A 19013-nucleotide genomic window follows, 5' to 3' on the forward strand; every position below is an offset into this window, starting at 1 on the left:
ACACAGGGGCCCCATGATCCCTATTGCCCAGGGGCCCCATGAGTTGTCAGTCCGCCCCTGACCACAGCTCAGCAAACCCCCTAGCAACCTCTGCTGGAACCCTAGGTTTCCATAGAACCACCCTAGTTGAGAATGGCTGCTCTAGGGTCACCTTAATTTTATAATTATATGCTGTAATTTGATTTATTTTATATTGTACTGCTAAGCCCCTGAGGAAGCGATCATTGTCGCGAAACATGTTGGGCCATTTTCCTGTGGTTTAATGTCCTCCTCCCCCCTATAGGATTCATCTGGTGGTTATTATGTTTCCTATCATTAAGGTGTTCCTTGTATAAGGTGGGCTGTGGGACATTGTCTGCAGGGACAGTACAGGTGAAACTCAAAAAATTAGAATATCGTGCAAAAGTTCATTTATTTCAGTAATGTAACTTAATAGGTGAAACTAATATATGAGATAGACTCATTACATGCAAAGCAAGATAGTTCAAGCCGTGATTTGTCATAATTGTGATGATTATGGCTTACAGCTCATGAAAACCCCAAATCCACAATCTCAGAAAATGAGAATATTCCATGCAATCAATAAAACAAGGATTGTACATAGAACAATATCGGACCTCTGAAAAGTAGAAGCATGCATATGTACTCAGTACTTAGTTTGGGCCCCTTTGCAGCAATTACTGCCTCAATGCGACGTGGCATGGAAGTTATCAGCCTGTGGCACTGCTGAGGTGTTATGGAAGACCAGGATGCTTCAATAGCGGCCTTCAGCTCTTCTGCATTGTTCGGTCTCATGTCTCTCATCTTTCTCTTGGAAATGCCCCATAGATTCTCTATAGGGTTCAGGTCAGGCGAGTTTGCTGGCCAATCAAGCACAGTAATCTCACGGTCCTTGAACCAGGTTTTGGTGCTTTTGGCAGTGTGGGCAGGTGCCAAGTCCTGCTGGAAAATGAAGTCAGCATCCCCATAAAGCTTGTCTGCGGAAGGAAGCATGAAGTGCTCCAAAATCTCCTGGCAGATGGCTGTGTTGACCCTGGACTTAATGAAGCACAGTGGACCAACACCAGCAGATGACATGGCTCCCCAAATCAACACAGATTGTGGAAACTTCACACTGGACTTCAAGCATCTTGCAGTGTGTGCCTCTCCATTCTTCCTCCATACTCGTGGTCCTTGTGCCTCTCCATTCTTCCTCCATACTCAGGGTCCTTGGTTTCCAAATGAGATGCAAAAGTTGCTCTCATCAGAAAAGAGGACTTTGGACCACTGAGCAACAGACCAGGTCTGTTTTTCTTTAGCCCAGGTAAGACGCTTCTGACGTTTGTTGTTCAGGAGCGGCTTGACAAGAGAAATACGACATTTGAAGCCCATGTCCAGGATCCATCTGTGTGTGGTGGCTCTTGATGCACTGACTCCAGCCTCAGTCCACTCCTTGTGAAAGTCCCCAACACTTTTGAATAGCGTTTTCCCGACAATCCTCTCCAGGCTGCGGTCATCCCTGCTGCTTGTGCACCTTTTTCTTCCACACTTTTCCCTTCCACATAACTTTCTATTAATGTGCTTTGATACAGCACTTTGGGAACATCCAACTTCTTTTGTAATTACCTTTTGAGGCTTTCCCTCCTTATGGAGGGTGTCAGTGATGGTGTCAGGTCAGCAGTCTTTCCCATGATTGTGATTCCTACTGAACCAGACTGAGAGACCATTTAAAGGCTCAGGAACCCTTTGCAGGTGTTATGGCTTAATTAGCTGATTAGAGTGGGACACTTTGAGCCGAGAATATTCCACCTTTTCACAATATTCTCATTTTCTGAGATTGTGGATTTGGGGTTTTCATGAGCTGTAAGCCATAATCATCACAATGATGACAAATCACGGCTTGTACTATCTTGTAATGAGTCTATCTCATATATTAGTTTCACCTTTTAAACTGTATTACTGAAATAAATGAACTTTTGCACGATTTTCTAATTTTTTTAGTTTCACCTGTATAACTATGATCTTTTAAACTGCAAAATGTTTTTTCATGACTTATTGTTATAATAAGGTACAAATGATTTTACTAATATGTGTTTGAAATTTCTGTGCCTCTAAAGTCCATTTGGAGCCTCTCCCCGCCCTTTTCCCTTTAATTGTTTGACTAGTATAATTAGGACGTGGTACCCAAATATTACTTCAGTTCTGGAAGTGATCTGGCACCCGGATACACTCCAACTTCCTTTTGCGTTCACCTTAATGAAAGGAATAAAGAGTATGCAAGGCTCCTGGTAGAAACAAAAATACATTTCCATGGCTTTTTCATCACAGCAAAATAATGCAAAGAGCTAGGTTACTTTTATTTGGCTCAATTCATAGATCCTTGTTTCTTGTCATTCTCCCTTTCTTCCCCTTTCATTGTGCTACATTCTATTCTTGCTGAAAGTGAACCAAGAGATTTGAGGATAGGGGAGTACACATACACACAGCAAAACAAGACAACGCTGAGTAAAGCACACATCACTGAAAGTAATGGGAGCCCTTTGAAGTTTCCTGGTTTAGATGATGTCTGTAAGCCTTTAAATAACCTGACATCACAAGTTTGTCATACCTGTACTCCGTGTATGTGTACATGATCTGCCTCCTGTATTAATAAAGCCGCTTCCTATTTCAGGTCAGTAAAATCAGTTTGGTAGATTTGGCTGGGAGTGAAAGAGCCGATTCCACAGGAGCAAAAGGAACGCGGCTAAAAGTGAGTACGAATGTTAACCTAGTCTGCGAGTGATAACATTTCTGCCGGTAGGCTCGGCTCACACGTTTACCTTGCCTGAACCCTTGCATTGGTGCGATGGGATGCTTTTCATTCTAAATGGCACCCCAATGCACCTTATTGATGGATGTGGTGAATTGCTGTGCTACACCGCCAGAAAAGATGCATGTTTCTTTTCTGGGTTGTTGAGGTGGATTGCCAGCCCATTCATTGGGAGTTGTCTGCAGTGCACTTTATTGCTCAAAAAAAATGCACATTATTGCGCTTGCGTTATTACAATGCACCTCAGCAAAAATATGTGAACCTAGCCTTAAACAGGCCATAGAATATGCAGCTTTCTTTCCTTCCACTATGGGTGGAAGGAAAGAAAATCACTTGATTCATTGAACAGGGACTGTGTTGATGGGGGAATCTCTCCCACAGAGCTATTGTGTTCTGCCTGCAGGGAGCCTTCCTGGCTGGTAAAACACAATCATTATTTCTAGTGGCTATAGCTGCCGACTGTAATCTCATGTAAAGAAAATCCAACAGGCTGGTTCTACCCAAGTTGACCGATGGATCAACTTTGGTACAACCAGCCTGCCCATAGATGGATGGAATCTCAGCTGGTCCCTGATGACCTGGTTATGATTTGATCCATCTATGACCGGTCTTTAGTGTTTCCAGAACTTTTCATCTGCATCCAAATTGGTACTTTTTTATTCTTGTAGATAAATTTTGTTGCAATATGCAGAGAAAACGAAGTATTTGTCATAGCCAGTGTTATCTTTGGATCCTTAGCGTCTACCCCATCACATCCTGGATGTATTAGCGTCTACCCCATCACATCATGGATGTATTAGCGTCTACCCCTTCACATCCTGGATGTATTAGCGTCTACCCCATCACTTCCTGGATGTATTAGCGTCTACCCCATCACTTCCTGGATGTATTAGCGTCTACCCCATCACTTCCTGGATGTATTAGCGTCTACCCCTTCACATCCCGGATGTATTAGCGTCTACCCCATCACATCCCGGATGTATTAGCGTCTACCCCATCACTTCCTGGATGTATTAGCGTCTACCCCATCACTTCCTGGATGTATTAGCGTCTACCCCATCACATCCCGGATGTATTAGCGTCTACCCCTTCACATCCTGGATGTATTAGCGTCTACCCCTTCACTTCCTGGATGTATTAGCGTCTACCCCTTCACATCCTGGATGTATTAGCGTCTACCCCTTCACATCCTGGATGTATTAGCGTCTACCCCTTCACATCCTGGATGTATTAGCGTCTACCCCTTCACATCCTGGATGTATTAGCGTCTACCCCATCACATCCTGGATGTATTAGCGTCTAACCCTTCACATCCTGGATGTATTAGCGTCTACCCCTTCACTTCCTGGATGTATTAGCGTCTACCCCTTCACATCCTGGATGTATTAGCGTCTACCCCTTCACTTCCTGGATGTATTAGCGTCTACCCCTTCACATCCTGGATGTATTAGCGTCTACCCCTTCACTTCCTGGATGTATTAGCGTCTACCCCATCACATCCTGGATGTATTAGCGTCTACCCCATCACATCCTGGATGTATTAGCGTCTACCCCATCACATCCTGGATGTATTAGCGTCTACCCCTTCACATCCTGGATGTATTAGCGTCTACCCCTTCACATCCTGGATGTATTAGCGTCTACCCCTTCACATCCTGGATGTATTAGCGTCTACCCCATCACTTCCTGGATGTATTAGCGTCTACCCCATCACATCCTGGATGTATTAGCGTCTACCCCATCACATCCCGGATGTATTAGCGTCTACCCCATCACATCCCGGATGTATTAGCGTCTACCCCTTCACATCCCGGATGTATTAGCGTCTACCCCATCACATCCCGGATGTATTAGCGTCTACCCCATCACATCCTGGATGTATTAGCGTCTACCCCATCACATCCCGGATGTATTAGCGTCTACCCCATCACATCCTGGATGTATTAGCGTCTACCCCATCACATCCTGGATGTATTAGCGTCTACCCCATCACATCCTGGATGTATTAGCGTCTACCCCATCACATCCCGGATGTATCAGCGTCTACCCCATCACATCCCGGATGTATTAGCGTCTACCCCATCACATCCCGGATGTATCAGCGTCTACCCCATCACATCCCGGATGTATTAGCGTCTACCCCATCACATCCCGGATGTATCAGCGTCTACCCCATCACATCCTGGATGTATTAGCGTCTACCCCATCACATCCCGGATGTATTAGCGTCTACCCCATCACATCCTGGATGTATTAAAACTATTTTGTGTTCTCGTCTCATTGTCAGTGTTCAGTGTTAGTAAAGGAATGCATCATAATTATCATTTGTATTGTCATCTAAGCAGACTGTTTTTTGTTTTTTTGCAGGAAGGTGCTAATATCAACAAATCTCTGACCACTCTGGGGAAAGTCATCTCTGCTTTGGCAGAAGTGGTAAGTTCTTTGTCAGAAGACAGTCATTATGTTTGTTAGACTTAGCAGACAACCCGCACTTATTGTTCTCAGGGGAAAAGTTAGACAGCCTTTTGGATTAACTATTTCCATTTGCTTTTGCTCCCTCAAGGACAATTTAGAAGGTTTTCTGCTCCATGCACACACATGAACATTCAGATCATACGGGCTTATATTCAGTATATGGCAGAATGTTTGTGGACATCCAACTGGCACGCCTACTGTATGTCCAAAATAATGTGGACACCTCTCCAAAGGAGTTCATGTGTTTCTAGTGAAGGGTACTGTTAATATTATTATTATTATACAGGATTTATATGGGGCCAGCAATTTGGTCAGCGCTGTACAAAATAATGGGAGAGAATACAGCAACAATACAGTTCAATACAAGAGGGATAGGAGGGCCCTGATCCTGGGAGCTTACAATCTAAGATAATACAGCATACAAAGATATTTCAGACAGGTGTGCACTTACAATCATGTGGTGACAGTTTGGGGAAAGTCTTTTTCTATTTTAGCATGGCTGTATAAAGCCAGCTCCATAAAGGCATGGCATGAGCAGTTTGATGTGAAGGAACTCAGATGTCCTGCACAGAACCCTGACCCCAACCCTACTGAGCACATTTGAAATCTATTGGAACTCTGACTGTGGGCTAGGTCTTCTCATCTAACATCAGTACCTTACCTCACAAATGTCCTTTTGGCTGAATGTGGCACACCCTCCAAAATATGATGAAAAACCTTCCCAAACGTGTGGAGGCTGCTATATGCATAAAGGGGCAGCAACTCCTCATGATTTTGGAATGGGATGTTTAACAAACTCACACAGGTGTAATGATCAGGTGTCCTGAACTGTCACTTTAAATGGGCACCCAGAGCCACTAGATGGGACTCCTGATCCTGTCACTTTGATTGGATGCACAGTGCTGATGTCATCAGGAGCTTTGCCTGTCAGCTCCTGATTGTCAGTAGTTGACCAAAAGTTGTCGGTAATGGCAACAGTTTTTTATGGGGGGTTGCAATTACACTTCAGATGTGCAGCATATGAAATATGTGAGTTGGGGGGTTTGCATTGCTTGTAGCTGAGGTCCAATACTAAATATTAGACACAGATATAAGTCCAATATGTTGTCCATTGCTACTAATTATAAATGAACTTACTTTTTATTTCTAATCCAAAAGAGTTTTTATTAATATTGAAAGGACATAAAATAACGTGATTGCTGAACAAGCCATGTACGTATGTTGTACATGTTCAGTCAGATAAAGAGATAAGACAAGGTCTCTGCAATTTAGCATTCACAGAAATAGTATTACAAAAAATGAACCTTAATTAATAAAATAACGTTTGGATAATAAACTTCTCAGGAGCACCCCACAGTGGCCCATTTTTTTTTTTTTTAGTGCATCTTTTTTTGTTTTTCAAAACTTTTTTTTCTGTGTTTTAACAAAAGCTAAACAAGGTTCACACCATCAAGTTGTTGCATACAAAACATACACAACATAGAACACAGGGACAATGACATAGCCAGACAATAGTAGTAGACTAAGCAGGGCCCATTTGTAACTCCTAACATTTTGAGTAACAATTATAAATCAACCCCAATTAAACTAACCACCCAACTTTGTAAAAGTATCTCAAAGTGGTTGTAATCCCTTGCATAAAGTGCCTTGCAAAAGTATTCATACCCCTTGAAAGTTTCCACATTTTTTTTCATGTTACATCCAAAAACATGAACGTATTTTATTGGGATTTTATGTGATAGACCAACATAAAGTGGCTCATTGTGAAGTGGAAGGAAAATGATAAATGCTTTTCAAAATTGTTTACAAATATCTGATAAGTGTGGCGTGCATTTGTATTCAGCCCCCTTTACTCTGATATCCCCTAACTAAAATCTAGTGGAACCAATTGCCTTCAGAAGTCACCTAATTAGTAAATAGAGTCCACCTGTGTGTAATTTAATCTCAGTATAAATACAACTGTTCTGTGAAGCCCTCAGAGGTTTGTTAGAGAACATTAGTGAACAAACAGCATCATGAAGGTCAAGGAACACACCAGACAGGTCAGGGATAAAGTTGAGAAGTTTAAAGCAGCGTTAAGTTATAAAAATAAAAAAAAATCCCAAGGTTTGAACATCTCACGGAGCACTGTTCAATCCATCACCCGAAAATGGAAAGAGTATGGCACAACTGCAAACCTACCAAGACACAGCCATCCACCTAAACTGACAAGTCGGGCAAGGAGAGCATTCATCAGAGAAGCAGCCAAGAGGCCCATGGGAACTCTGGAGGAGCTGCAGAGATCCACAGCTCAGGTGGGAGAATCTGTCCACAGGACAACTATCCACAAATCTGGCCTTTATGGACAAGTGGCAAGAAGAAAGCCATTGTTGAAAGAAAGCCATAAGAAGTCCCATTTGCAGTTTGGGAGAAGCCAAGTGGGGGGGACAGCAAACATGTGGAAGAAGGGGCTCTGGTCAGATGAGACCAAAATTGAGTTCACTCTCTAGATTTGCAAAGCTGGTAGAGACATCCCGAGAAATACTTGCGGCTGGAAATGATTTGAAAGGAGATTCTACAAAGTATTGACTCCGGGGGGCTGAATACAAATGCACGCCACACTTTTCACAGATTTATTTGTAAAAAAAAGTTTGAAAACCATTTATCCTTTCACTTCACAATTATGTGCCACTTTGTGTTGGTCTATCATATAAAATTCCAATAAAATAATTTACATTTTTGGTTGTAACATGAGAAAATGTGGAAAATTTCAAGGGGTATGAAGACTTTTTCAAGGCACTGTATCTAAGAGGGAATATCCCCATCACTTTATGTCTCAGAAAAATATTAAGAGGCAATCTCCCAAACGAGACAAAGACAGTACAAACCTTTTAATCATTCCATTTCAAACATTACAAAGTTTTTGGTTATAGATGCACTTTATATTTTAGTCCTGGGGCCAATTTAGTACCATTATCATAACGATAAAGTGACAGTAACATTTCCGGTATTAAATCTAGACGTATCAACAGACAGTATGAAAAATGGAATAGTCAGGATTGCCATTAGTCTGTTCTTAATCTGGTATAATAAATTCATCATTGTTTTTATGTTGAGGCTTCCAGGCTTTTAATATATGAAAGCTTCTGAATGTGTTGTGATCTATACATGATGCGTTTGGGTGAGTGCTCTTGTGATGTTTTATATTTTTATTTTCATTCATGCTGTCCTTTCAGGATAACTGCACCAGCAAGGTAGGTCTTCCTGGTGGTGTATACCTTCAAGCTTTTAGTAAACGGCAGCATGGGCTGTATTTGTACTTTCTAGACCTGTTTAGTTGCTGATGGTCATTTTTGGCTTTGCCATCTCTCCCTCCCCCCTAATGGTTCTGTTGGACACCTACTGTATATTAATGGTTGACAATTCCAAAATTGTCCCTGACGCCTGTGGGCACTGGCACTTCCTTTCCTCCCGGTAGCATCTTATATTCTCGCTAGAGATGTGCATGATGGAAAAGTGTTTCATTTAGTTTCGGATTAATTTGTTAAAGCGGAGCTCCACTCAAAAGGGGAAGTTCCACTTTAAGGACTGCTCCGACACTTCCCGTTAAGGATTGGCACATTTGGGGGGGCGGGTACACAAATTTGACAGGTACCCGCTCCCACTTCCGGTCCGATCACCTAGGCCAGGGGTAGGCAACCTGAGAGCCGCGAGGCTACAAGTTCCATCATGCCTCTGCAAGTCATAGCTGTAACTGTCAGTGTTGTAATCTTTGCAATGCCTCATGGGAAATGTAGTTCCACAACAGCTAGAGAGCCGCAGGTTGTCTACCCCTGACCTAGGCGATCAGAAGCGGAAGGTGTCCTCCCTCCCTGTAGTCTTTTGGGACACGTGACAGGTCCCAGAAGACTACAGGACCATTCATGAAGTGCAGCGCTACTCGCTCATGCGCAGTGGGCACCCGGCTCTGCAGCCGCAAGCTGTCACAGCCGGGTGCCCACACTGAAGATGCCGGCCTTCAGGAATACAGGACGGCTGGTGAAACGGGCTGCGGGGGACACACCACGGGACCGAGGGACAGGTAAGTGGCTGTTTTTAAAAAGTCAGCAGCTACAGTTTTTGTAGTTGCTGACTTATATTTTTTTGACAGGTGAGTGGAACTCCGCTTTAAGTCAATCATTTTCTTTCATAATATTTGCGATGTTTGAATGTTTCGTTTATGGAATTTATTTCATATATTCGGATTTGTTTTGTATATTCGTTGTTTGGAATTGATTCGTATTTTCAAACGTTATTTCAGAAGATTGGCTATATTCCTTTTAATGCGTTAATTCATTATTTTGGAAGATTACTTATGCACTCTGTGTCATCCGTGCTACTCCAACCCACAAAGAGAAATGGAGCGAACTGTTGGATGGTAATGACCGAAGTCCCGTGCAAGTGACAGTAATGATTGGAACAAAATTAATTTCAGATTTATTCCTTATGTTATGATTTGGAAATTCGGATGGATTTGCTTCCATCCAACCCAAACACAATAAGTAGGAATCATCTTATTTCACTTTTATACCTTACTGCAGGGGTGTCAAACTCCATTTCATCGTGGGTCATATCTGCATTATGGTTGCCCTCAAAGGGCCAGTTGTGTCTGTAAGACTAGATGTCCAGAGCACCCCCCCCCATTACATCAGATGTCAAAAATCCCACACCCTCCCTAACATCACCGTGCACCTCCTTTGGGGGCAGAGCTGGAAAGCTGAAAGTGCAGGGTCTGGAGGAGGACCAGAGGAGTGAAGTCAGTTACCAGAGTCTGCTGAATGCTGAGAACAGAGGAGGCAGTGATGAGGGGGTTCTGCAGCTGCACCGAGAGGTGCAGATTTGGCAGAGGAGTTCTATTCTCCTCTCTGCTGTCGAATGCTGAGACAAGGTGGGGCGGAGACAAGGAGGTACCTGCAGGAGAGGTGCAAAGGCCACATGAACTTGCCTGGAGGGACAGATTCGGCCCACGGGCCTTGTGTTTTACACCTGTGCCTTACTGTATTAAATGCGGTAAAGTGTAAAAGTGAAATATGATGATATTGATTCCTACTTATTCTGTTTGGGTTGGATAGATGTGGATCCATCCGAATCTCCAAAGCATTACATAAGGAATGAATCCGAAATCAATCTCGTTTCATTTGTTACTCTCAGATGCATGCGGCTCCAGTCAATATTGTCCAATTACAGTGTATTTATTGAAATATCTTTCCACTTCATATGTAGCACATTTTTTATAGTAATGAAAAATGTTTATGCAAAAAGAATCGACTTATTATCCAAGAGTCAAAACCTACTGTGCCGCTCTCATCCTAAAAGGAATACGATCCGAATCAGTTTGGATCATTCGTTATGTTGTTACATTTATTTTGGATGCTTCAAACAATAGGCTCAAAGTATCTTATTATGTCATCCACACAAATTTTTTGTTTTTGTTATAATGTTTTTCAGATTAGTTGTTATTGCGATTTGGAGATTCAGATACATCCGAATCTCAAAATAACGAACATTTTGTGTGCATTTCGATTCGTAACGAAACGAATCGCACATAGCTAAGCCTTGCTCCGGCATCTATCATGCAAACGCTAGCTGTCAGAGGTGACATGAGATTATGCAATACAGCATTCTAAACTCACACTCTGCTACGTTACCCTAAAAAATGACATTTATTATTTAGGGTGCTCCGACGAATGTGTGCAACTAGCTAGGAAATTGCATTTCAGACACTGTTATGTCACTTGCAGCTTCCGTTAGTACAAAATCTAGAATTGGGATGATTTAGCTGCCCAGGTATAAAAGGCATAAAACATTCCATTTCTTCCTATTAGTCATCTGATTCTTTGTTATTCATTACTCGCTGGAAGTCATAATGCTCAACCTCTGCTCTCTGTCTAAACAGATGAGAAGTAATAGTTCATTACATTTTTTTATTTTTGTAGAGTAAAAAGAAGAAGAAGACGGATTTCATTCCCTACCGAGATTCTGTGCTTACCTGGCTGCTGCGGGAAAATTTGGGTACGTTGTTTGTTTAGCGGTGGGTTATGGTTGAAGCATGCCCGTCGATGGTCTAAAGTTATTTATCTGGCCACTGGACTAAGATGGGGACACCCAAAGACCCACAAATCATGAGGTGTGCCAGTATGCAAATGTTGACTTCTCCCAAGAATATTGATGGTTAGTTCACTCTTCAACGTCTCCCTATTTGCCCATTGCTATAATCAACACCATATATGAAGTAGAAGGGAAAGAAGTGTCAAATTATGAATATTGGACCACATCATTGTAACGGAACTGACCCCAGACTGCGCTTGGGTACTTCCGTTAGACTACCGCTTCCCTGTCCGAACACCAACAACAGACGCCACAGCAGACCATACAAGACTAGTTTATTTGAACACAGATACAAGATATATACACTCAAGGGGACAATCCCCCCTCCCTGCATAATGACACAGGGCAGGGCAATCTACATTTAGTAACAAAAGACACAGCAACAGACAGTCCCATCAGGAGGGAGAGCTGCTGGAGACACCCCCCCCCCTACCAAGCCAATGCACATAAACACATACATCCCATAATAGTTTGCTCCCAAGCCAGACACACATTTTAACAATAGGATGCAACCACCTAACATCAAACAATCAACAACCCCCCACCCCAATATTAGGACAGATCACCCTGTACCCCTAACAGGCATAGGGTGATTTACACATAAAGAGGGATATGGGGAGCTGAGACAGGGGTCTCCCCACCTCTCCAAAGTGAGCTGGGTTCCATGGGTCCCCCGCCAAAAGTGACTCCCGTCACAATCATGATTTCTGGATCCCTGGGCAGTTTTATAGTAAGCATATGGTAAACAGCAGCAGACCATTCGGATAATATATAGGCAGTTGAGGTTGTAGGCAAATCTTGATTTTTCTGGCTCTTCTCTTTCCCACGTCTCTTTCACCACACTCCCATTTTGGACAGGGCTGAATGTAGGGGCTGCTGGCGTCGGCTGTGACCCTCATTTTTTGGTCTTGCCCCCTATTTTTTTGGTCTTGCCCCCCCCAGGACTAGTGGCATCAGCAGGGGGGACCCTATAATGGGACACTAAAGCCCAGCCAAACGCAGTGCACCTAGCCACAAGGATAAAATGAAAGTATGTTGATACTCTGAACCCACAGATCAGGTAGGCTAGTTCTGGCCTGGATTATGGACCTTTATTGCCTCACTTGAAAGAGGTTATTTCTGCTGCTCAGTGTCATAGAAACAAAAGGAAAGTATATCTCTATCCAAAACTTTTTTTGTTAGGTTTGGCTAGAATAGGGAACAGTTAAAACCCTGGTGAGGTTTGTTTGTTTGCTTTGTGGTTTCCATTTTGGTTTTTGCGATACATTTCTTGCCCCAGAGATACAACAGGATGTGAAAGGAAATCTCTCCTAACATGAGGTGACATTCTTTCTGGGACAGGTGTCACCAGCTCAAGTGAACCCATTGGATTTTCAGGCGAGGCCTTCCGTCGCAATAAAAGTTCCAAAATGGAGTCTCGAGAGGTGGTAGAGCCAGAAAAATCAATATTTGCATATTACTTTACCTATTTTGGTGACAGCTGTAAAATTTGGTGTTGCTCATCAATGTCGATCCTGGTGACAATTGTCACCAGGACAGATAGGAAGCGAATCAACCCAGTGTGGACAGAGATGGTAGTAAAAAAAAAAAAAAAAAACTTAATGGGTTCTGTTTGTTATTTTATAAAAGAAAAAAAGTACATAGATAAATGTAATATCCATTGTAAGGCAAGGTTCACATCTGCACGGGTCATTGTGGCTGCGGGACCGCACCTGTTCCTGCATCCGCACTCTCCCGCACAGAAAAACGCACATAATCCTAAAGTCATGCAGCACGCAGTGGTAGTCGCTCCTGCACTGAGAACCGCACTGCCTCTGGATGCAGCTTGCACTCATGCTATCTTTGCATGCAGGGGCAGACTGACAACTCATGGGGCCCCTGTTTCCTTGCCCACACTCAAAGCACTATTCTTATGGATGGGCAGTTACATGCAAACAGCGGCATCATTGCCCATTATTTGTACCGGGTACAAATCTGACAACCGCCGCTGTTCTCATAGACCGTGTGTGCGCAGTGCGTAACTCCTCTGTCAAGAATTCTTTTGGTCGGCTGCTTGTGTGAATGTAGCCTATGGATTCTTTATCCCCTAGACGCCGAGTGCACATAAATATGCGGCATCTAGGCCTTGACTCCGAGCGGCCGCATATTTGTTTACCATTTGAAAATACATATGTGCTGAAAGTGTGCGCTCCCAGCAGGGATGGACTGACCATTCGAGCACTCGGCACTGCCCGAGGGCCCGGAGTCAGTAGGGGGCCCCATGAAATTCCCCTGGTAGCTTTTTTATAGGCCTTTTTGGGTATGCTTTGAGTGTGGGCAAGTACACGGGTCCCATGATCCCCTATTGCCCGGGGGCCCCATGAGTTGTCAGTCCGCCCCTGGCTCCCAGCACATATGTCCATGACTCACGGAAAAGTCCCGATCTCCCCTTGCGATCGGGACCTTTTCCGATCATGTGAAGGCAAATCACGGCGGTCACATGACCCTAAAACCCCGGCCCGCCTCCTGGTTTCTGAAACCTCTTACAGGGCTGGGAGGCGCCGGCGCAAAGGGGCAGCACAGTGGTTAAGTGTTTAGCACCTCCGCCTAGCAGTACTAGGGTGATCGGTTCCAACCTGCAACCACGACACTACCTGCCTGGAGTTATCATGTTCTCCCTGTGCCTGCGTGGGTTTCCTCTAGGGACTGTGGTTTCCTCCTACACTCCAAAGACATGCTGGTAGGTTAATTGGCTCCTGTCTAAATTGGCCCTAGTATGTGTATGTATGAATGTGAGTTAGGGACCTTAAGTTGTACGCCCCTTGAGGGTTAGGGACTGACGTGAATGTACAATATATATATGTGTAAAGCGCTGTGTAAATTGATGGCGCTATATAAGTAAAGCCCAGCCACTAGTGCAGTGTTCTCCTTGGAGACTGATTCTCATCTATGGAGGGTAGTGGATTACCTGATGATATATGGAAGAAGGTTCGAAAGGAAGAAAGCAGTTAAGTTCCTGTAGGCATGTGCAGAAGCCACGAGAACTCCATAGTCACAAAACTTTTTTTTTTTTCAGGTGGAAACTCCCGTACTGCTATGGTGGCCGCTCTGAGTCCAGCTGATATCAACTATGATGAAACACTCAGTACACTAAGGTGAAAAAGTGACCTGAAATATATGCGCAAAATGATATATACTGTTTGAATTTCTGTACCCATACATCAGGGCTTGGAATTTCACCTTGCCTGCTAGCATTTGGTGTGTCCCAGCGCCACATCGGAGGAGGGGGGGGGGGGGCGGGTGGTACCAGCAGCGCCAACCTGCCCCGAGCACTGTGTTAAGGGGGGAGCGTACTGCTGGTGCCGCTCCTCAGTGACTGGAGTGATCACAGTTTCACTCCTGTCACAGGGAGCAGCTGCTGACATTTGCTGGAGGGAGGACTAGGCTTTCTTCTTCCTCCTGCCTGCAGGGGGCAATAGACAGCCGGCACTAAGGAGAGAAGGCAGAGTGTCCTTCCTCTCTCCCCTTGTCACATGACCGAAGAAGGGAAAGCAGGAGAAGTTGCATTCACAAGAAAATCTGTGAGTACAAGGGGGAAGGGTGAGGTTACACTTACGGGGACACCTGATGTAAAGGGGCGCTCTGATGGGAACACCTTATATAAAGGGGGACTCTGATGGGAACAACTGATGTAAAGTGGGACTCTGATGGGGACACCTGATGTAAAGGGGGACGCCTGATGTAAAGGGGGACTCTGATGGGGACGCCTGATGTAAAGGGGGACTCTGATGGGGACACCTGATGTAAAGGGGGACTCTGATGGGGACACCTGATGTAAAGGGGGACTCTGATGGGGACACCTGATGTAAAGTGGGAATTTGATGGGAACACCTGATGTAAAGGGGGACTCTGATGGGGAATTTTATGTTTACATTGTTTTATGTTAACCACTTTCCCTCTAGACTCTATTAAGTTATTGCTGTTATGTTTAAATTGACATAATAAAGCTATGTTAAAATTTCTGTTTTTTATATTTTGGACTCTTTTTTTCTAAAGAAAACTTTAATATAAGGGGGCGTGGTTGGGGGCAGGGCTGGGGGATGGGCCTGGGGTGGGGTTGGGAGGCGGACCTGGGCAAGGTTTGGTGGGGCAACTGGTGGAGAGTAAGGTTTTTGCCTGGATAATAGGTCTAGACCAGGGGCGGACTGACCATTTGGAAAGTCAGGCACTGCCCAAGGGCCCGGGGTCAGCAGGGGGCCCCATGAGATGCCCCTGGTACCTTTTTCATGGGCTTTTTTGAGTTTGGGCAAGGACACGGGCCCCATGATCCCCTATTGCCCGGGGGCCCCATGAGTTGTCAGTCCGCCCCTGGTCTAGACTTGAAATTGTAAGCCCTAACATACATATTCAGTTGTAGGTTGAGTTTCTTTTTTGCTTGTGTACTTAATGTGAACATCTTTAATGTTGTCCTCAGATACGCAGATCGTGCTAAACAGATCAAATGTAACGCTATTATCAATGAAGATCCCAACGCTAAACTGGTGCGCGAGCTGAAGGATGAAGTTGCACGTTTGAAGGAACTGTTGAGGGCACAGGGCCTGGGCGATATCATCGACAGTAAGTGGCATTTGTTTCATGCGACTGTATTTGATGCAGCGCTCTGCGACTTTAGATCTATGATCCAGAGATGGTTTTATTTAATGCGTTTTATTTTTTTGTTTTTTTTTTATCATTGCAGTTTTTATTAGATACTATGAATATGATTAATGCATGATAAATTAGAAGAAAGTATATAATGACAGTCAAGGGAGGGGAGGATTAGGGACTGGGGAGCTCTCCCGGACTTCTCAAGTCCTCCTGGGGTGTGTCGAAGTGCTTTGATGTGGTTGTTTTAATAGTTGTTGGCTTCTTTGTAAAAGATATAATAGTCTCTTGTTTTCCGTGAAAGGTAAATCATTCCCAGTTGCCTTTTTTTTTTCCCCTAGAATTTTTTTATTTTTAAAATGCTAATGCTTACAGCAGAGAAGACAGAGATATGGGGTTTTTTTTCTGTTGTAAATCCTATACAGATGCATTTTGTTGGCTAGTTTGTAGTTTTTCAATACAACTGCAAATCAAGTCATCCTTTGGTGTGTTATGCCGGCCATACATGAGTCGGAATTCGACCGGTTTTTCATCCGGACCTAAGAATAATCGGCAGATTTTCTGTTAGGATCCGCCAGGTGGTGCCTAAGGCTGCCCACTGGACAGACCTACCCAGAGCGTGGAGTCTAAGCCCGTTCTGTGCTTTCACCAGGGCCCCTGATGGTGGGGATGGACTTGTAACAGACCAGGGCCAGGTCACAACCTCCGAGCAGGCCCACCAGTGGCAGAGGGAGCCTCCGGGGATGTATGCAGGTACTGGGAGAGCCAGATGTGAAGAGGACGGCGGGACCTAGCAGGATGGTCACGAGCTGTGGTCCCGTGGGGTAAGCGAGGTACCGAATCGGCAGGCGAAGAGTAGTCAGGTCACACGCAGGGTCAGCAGGATAAGTCAGTCCGCAGAATGGTCAGACAAGCCGGGGGTCAGGATAGGTGAAGGCAGCGTAGTCAGGGCAATCCGGGTCAAATCACAGGAGAAGGCAGCGTAGTCAGGGCAATCAGGGTCACTAAACAGGTACAGGAACTCAGGATCACAGATAGACCTTGCGGCAATCTGTAACAGTGCAGGGCATCTTTAAATAGTGCGCCCTGCACTGTCATTGGCCGGCCAGGACGCGCCCCCGGGCTGTCATTGGCCGCTTGAGGCGCGCCCGCGGCTCCTACTGCGCATGCACGGCGTCCTGTCAGCCGCGGCTCGCCGGGACCTAGTGCCTGTGTCCCGGCGTGATCTGCCGCCAGTGCGCGTGCGCCGGGAGAGGAGCCGCGATCCCTGACATTTTCGCTGTGTTAATGGGTCAATGGCACCAGACGATTTTCGTTGTTCCTCTCCTTTTCGGTGATCGGGCATGTTGGAAAATTCGTGAAAAAAGACCGATTTTCGACTCGGTCAAATCGTATTTTCCAAAAAGAATATGCGCATGAGAAATGAGCTGGAAGGAACAGAAGTTTTGCCTGTTATATGGGGTGAACTTTATGACTTGGTCGGCCGATTTTCGAAATCATTGATGGCACCATCAGATTACCGAGCGAACAACGTTTTTTGATTTTCAGACAAAAAATTGTTTGGAATTCGACCCATGTATGGCCTGCATTAGAGTTAAGTGACTTCTGTGAGTTACAGCATCTCTTGTTACTTTGCCACAGAGCATGTGCAGCAGCTTTAGAGAGCACAGATGGAAAAGGTTTCATGGAGGGCATTGAGCACTGGTCGTGGGCCAGTAAAGTTGTTGAATAAAACAAAATAAATCCAACCCTTCATGTCTAGCTACAAATTTCATGCTCTCCTATCAGCAGCGTATGTGCAAAAGCTTTAGTGATTTCTAATTAAAGGAAACTTAACTTTGTAAAAATTGCAGGTACACCACGAGTTAAAGTGGTTGTAAAGGCTGAAGGTTTTTTTTTTTGCCTTCATGCATTCTGTGCATGAAGGTACAAAACCTTTTGTGTGAAACTCTCCCTGCAGCCCCCCCCTAAAACTTGCCTGAGCCTGATCCCTATCCAGCAATGTGCCCGAGAGCCGAGTTTTTCCCAGGTTTCTCTCTCCTCATGGGCTAAGACACAGCAGCGAAGCCATTGACTTCCACAGCTGTCAATCACAGCCAGTGAGGAGGCAGCAGGGGGGCGGGACTGAGCCACGCTCTGTGTGTGTCATAGACACACACACAGTCGCTCGGGAGCCAGCACATAAGTACCCCCAGAGCAAGCAGCTTACTCTGGGGCAGGAGGCAGGGGCCAGAAGTGCTGGTGGGGGACCCAAGAAGAGGAGGATTGGGGCTACTCTGTCAAAACCATTGCACAGAGCAGGCAAGAATGACATTTTTTATTTAAAAAAAAAAAAAACCTTTATAACCACAAGTGGTTCTAAAGCCTCAAAGTTTTTTCTACCTTAATGCATTAAGAGAATCAACCTGCTGTGTGTAAGATTCCCCTCTAAAACTTACCTGAACCCCATTGCGATCTAGCGTTGTGCATGAGAGCAGCAGCTCTCTCTGCTCTGTCCTTCCGCATATGGCAGATCCATAGCAGCGGGAGTCGTAGGCTCTCGCTTCTGTCAGTCAGATTCTGTGATGAGGGAGTGTGCTGCGCGTTGTGTCTGTGTCCATGGATTCAGGCAGCGGGGCTCGGGTCAAGCCCGCACCAGTGTCCCCATAAGAAGCATCTTGCCCTGGGGACACTGGCTAAAAAGGAGGAGCCAGGAGTGCCAGTTGGGCACCCGGGAAAAGGTGGATTGGGGCTACTCTGTGCAAAACCATTACACAGAGCTGGTAAGTATGACATGTTTGTTGTTTTAGTTAAAAAAAACTGATCCTTTACAATCACTTTGAGTCTTAATAACTGCCTGTCACATGGGCTTGTCTCTAACATTTATAATCCAACAGGTTTTTGGCTCTGCCAGAGGACACACTCCAGTCTGTAAGAGAGGAGAGAAGCACAGATAGAAGCTATGCCCGCCCCTCCTCTCTGCTGCCCACTCGCAGAAGCCTTTGGATTTTGTGAATGAGTT

At 44.8% G+C, this 19013-nt stretch overlaps 1 protein-coding gene across 1 annotated transcript in view; it reads left to right on the forward strand.

Annotated features, from left to right (window-relative positions):
- KIF1B (kinesin family member 1B) overlaps positions 1–19013 on the forward strand; it is a gene marked incomplete at its 5' end in the record, with an annotated part of 216621 nt that overhangs the window by 36518 nt on the left and 161090 nt on the right. Inside the window, 6 exons of the mRNA XM_089659005.1 lie at positions 2651–2728; positions 5156–5221; positions 8479–8496; positions 11218–11293; positions 14445–14523; positions 15843–15985. Coding sequence (XP_089515131.1) covers positions 2651–2728; positions 5156–5221; positions 8479–8496; positions 11218–11293; positions 14445–14523; positions 15843–15985 — 460 coding nt within the window. The remainder of the gene's footprint in view (positions 1–2650; positions 2729–5155; positions 5222–8478; positions 8497–11217; positions 11294–14444; positions 14524–15842; positions 15986–19013) is intronic.

Source organism: Staurois parvus, unplaced genomic scaffold (assembly GCF_062004578.1).
Source record: "Staurois parvus isolate SC_StPar_1 unplaced genomic scaffold, SC_StPar_1.0 ptg001122l, whole genome shotgun sequence".
Taxonomy (NCBI): domain Eukaryota; kingdom Metazoa; phylum Chordata; class Amphibia; order Anura; family Ranidae; genus Staurois; species Staurois parvus.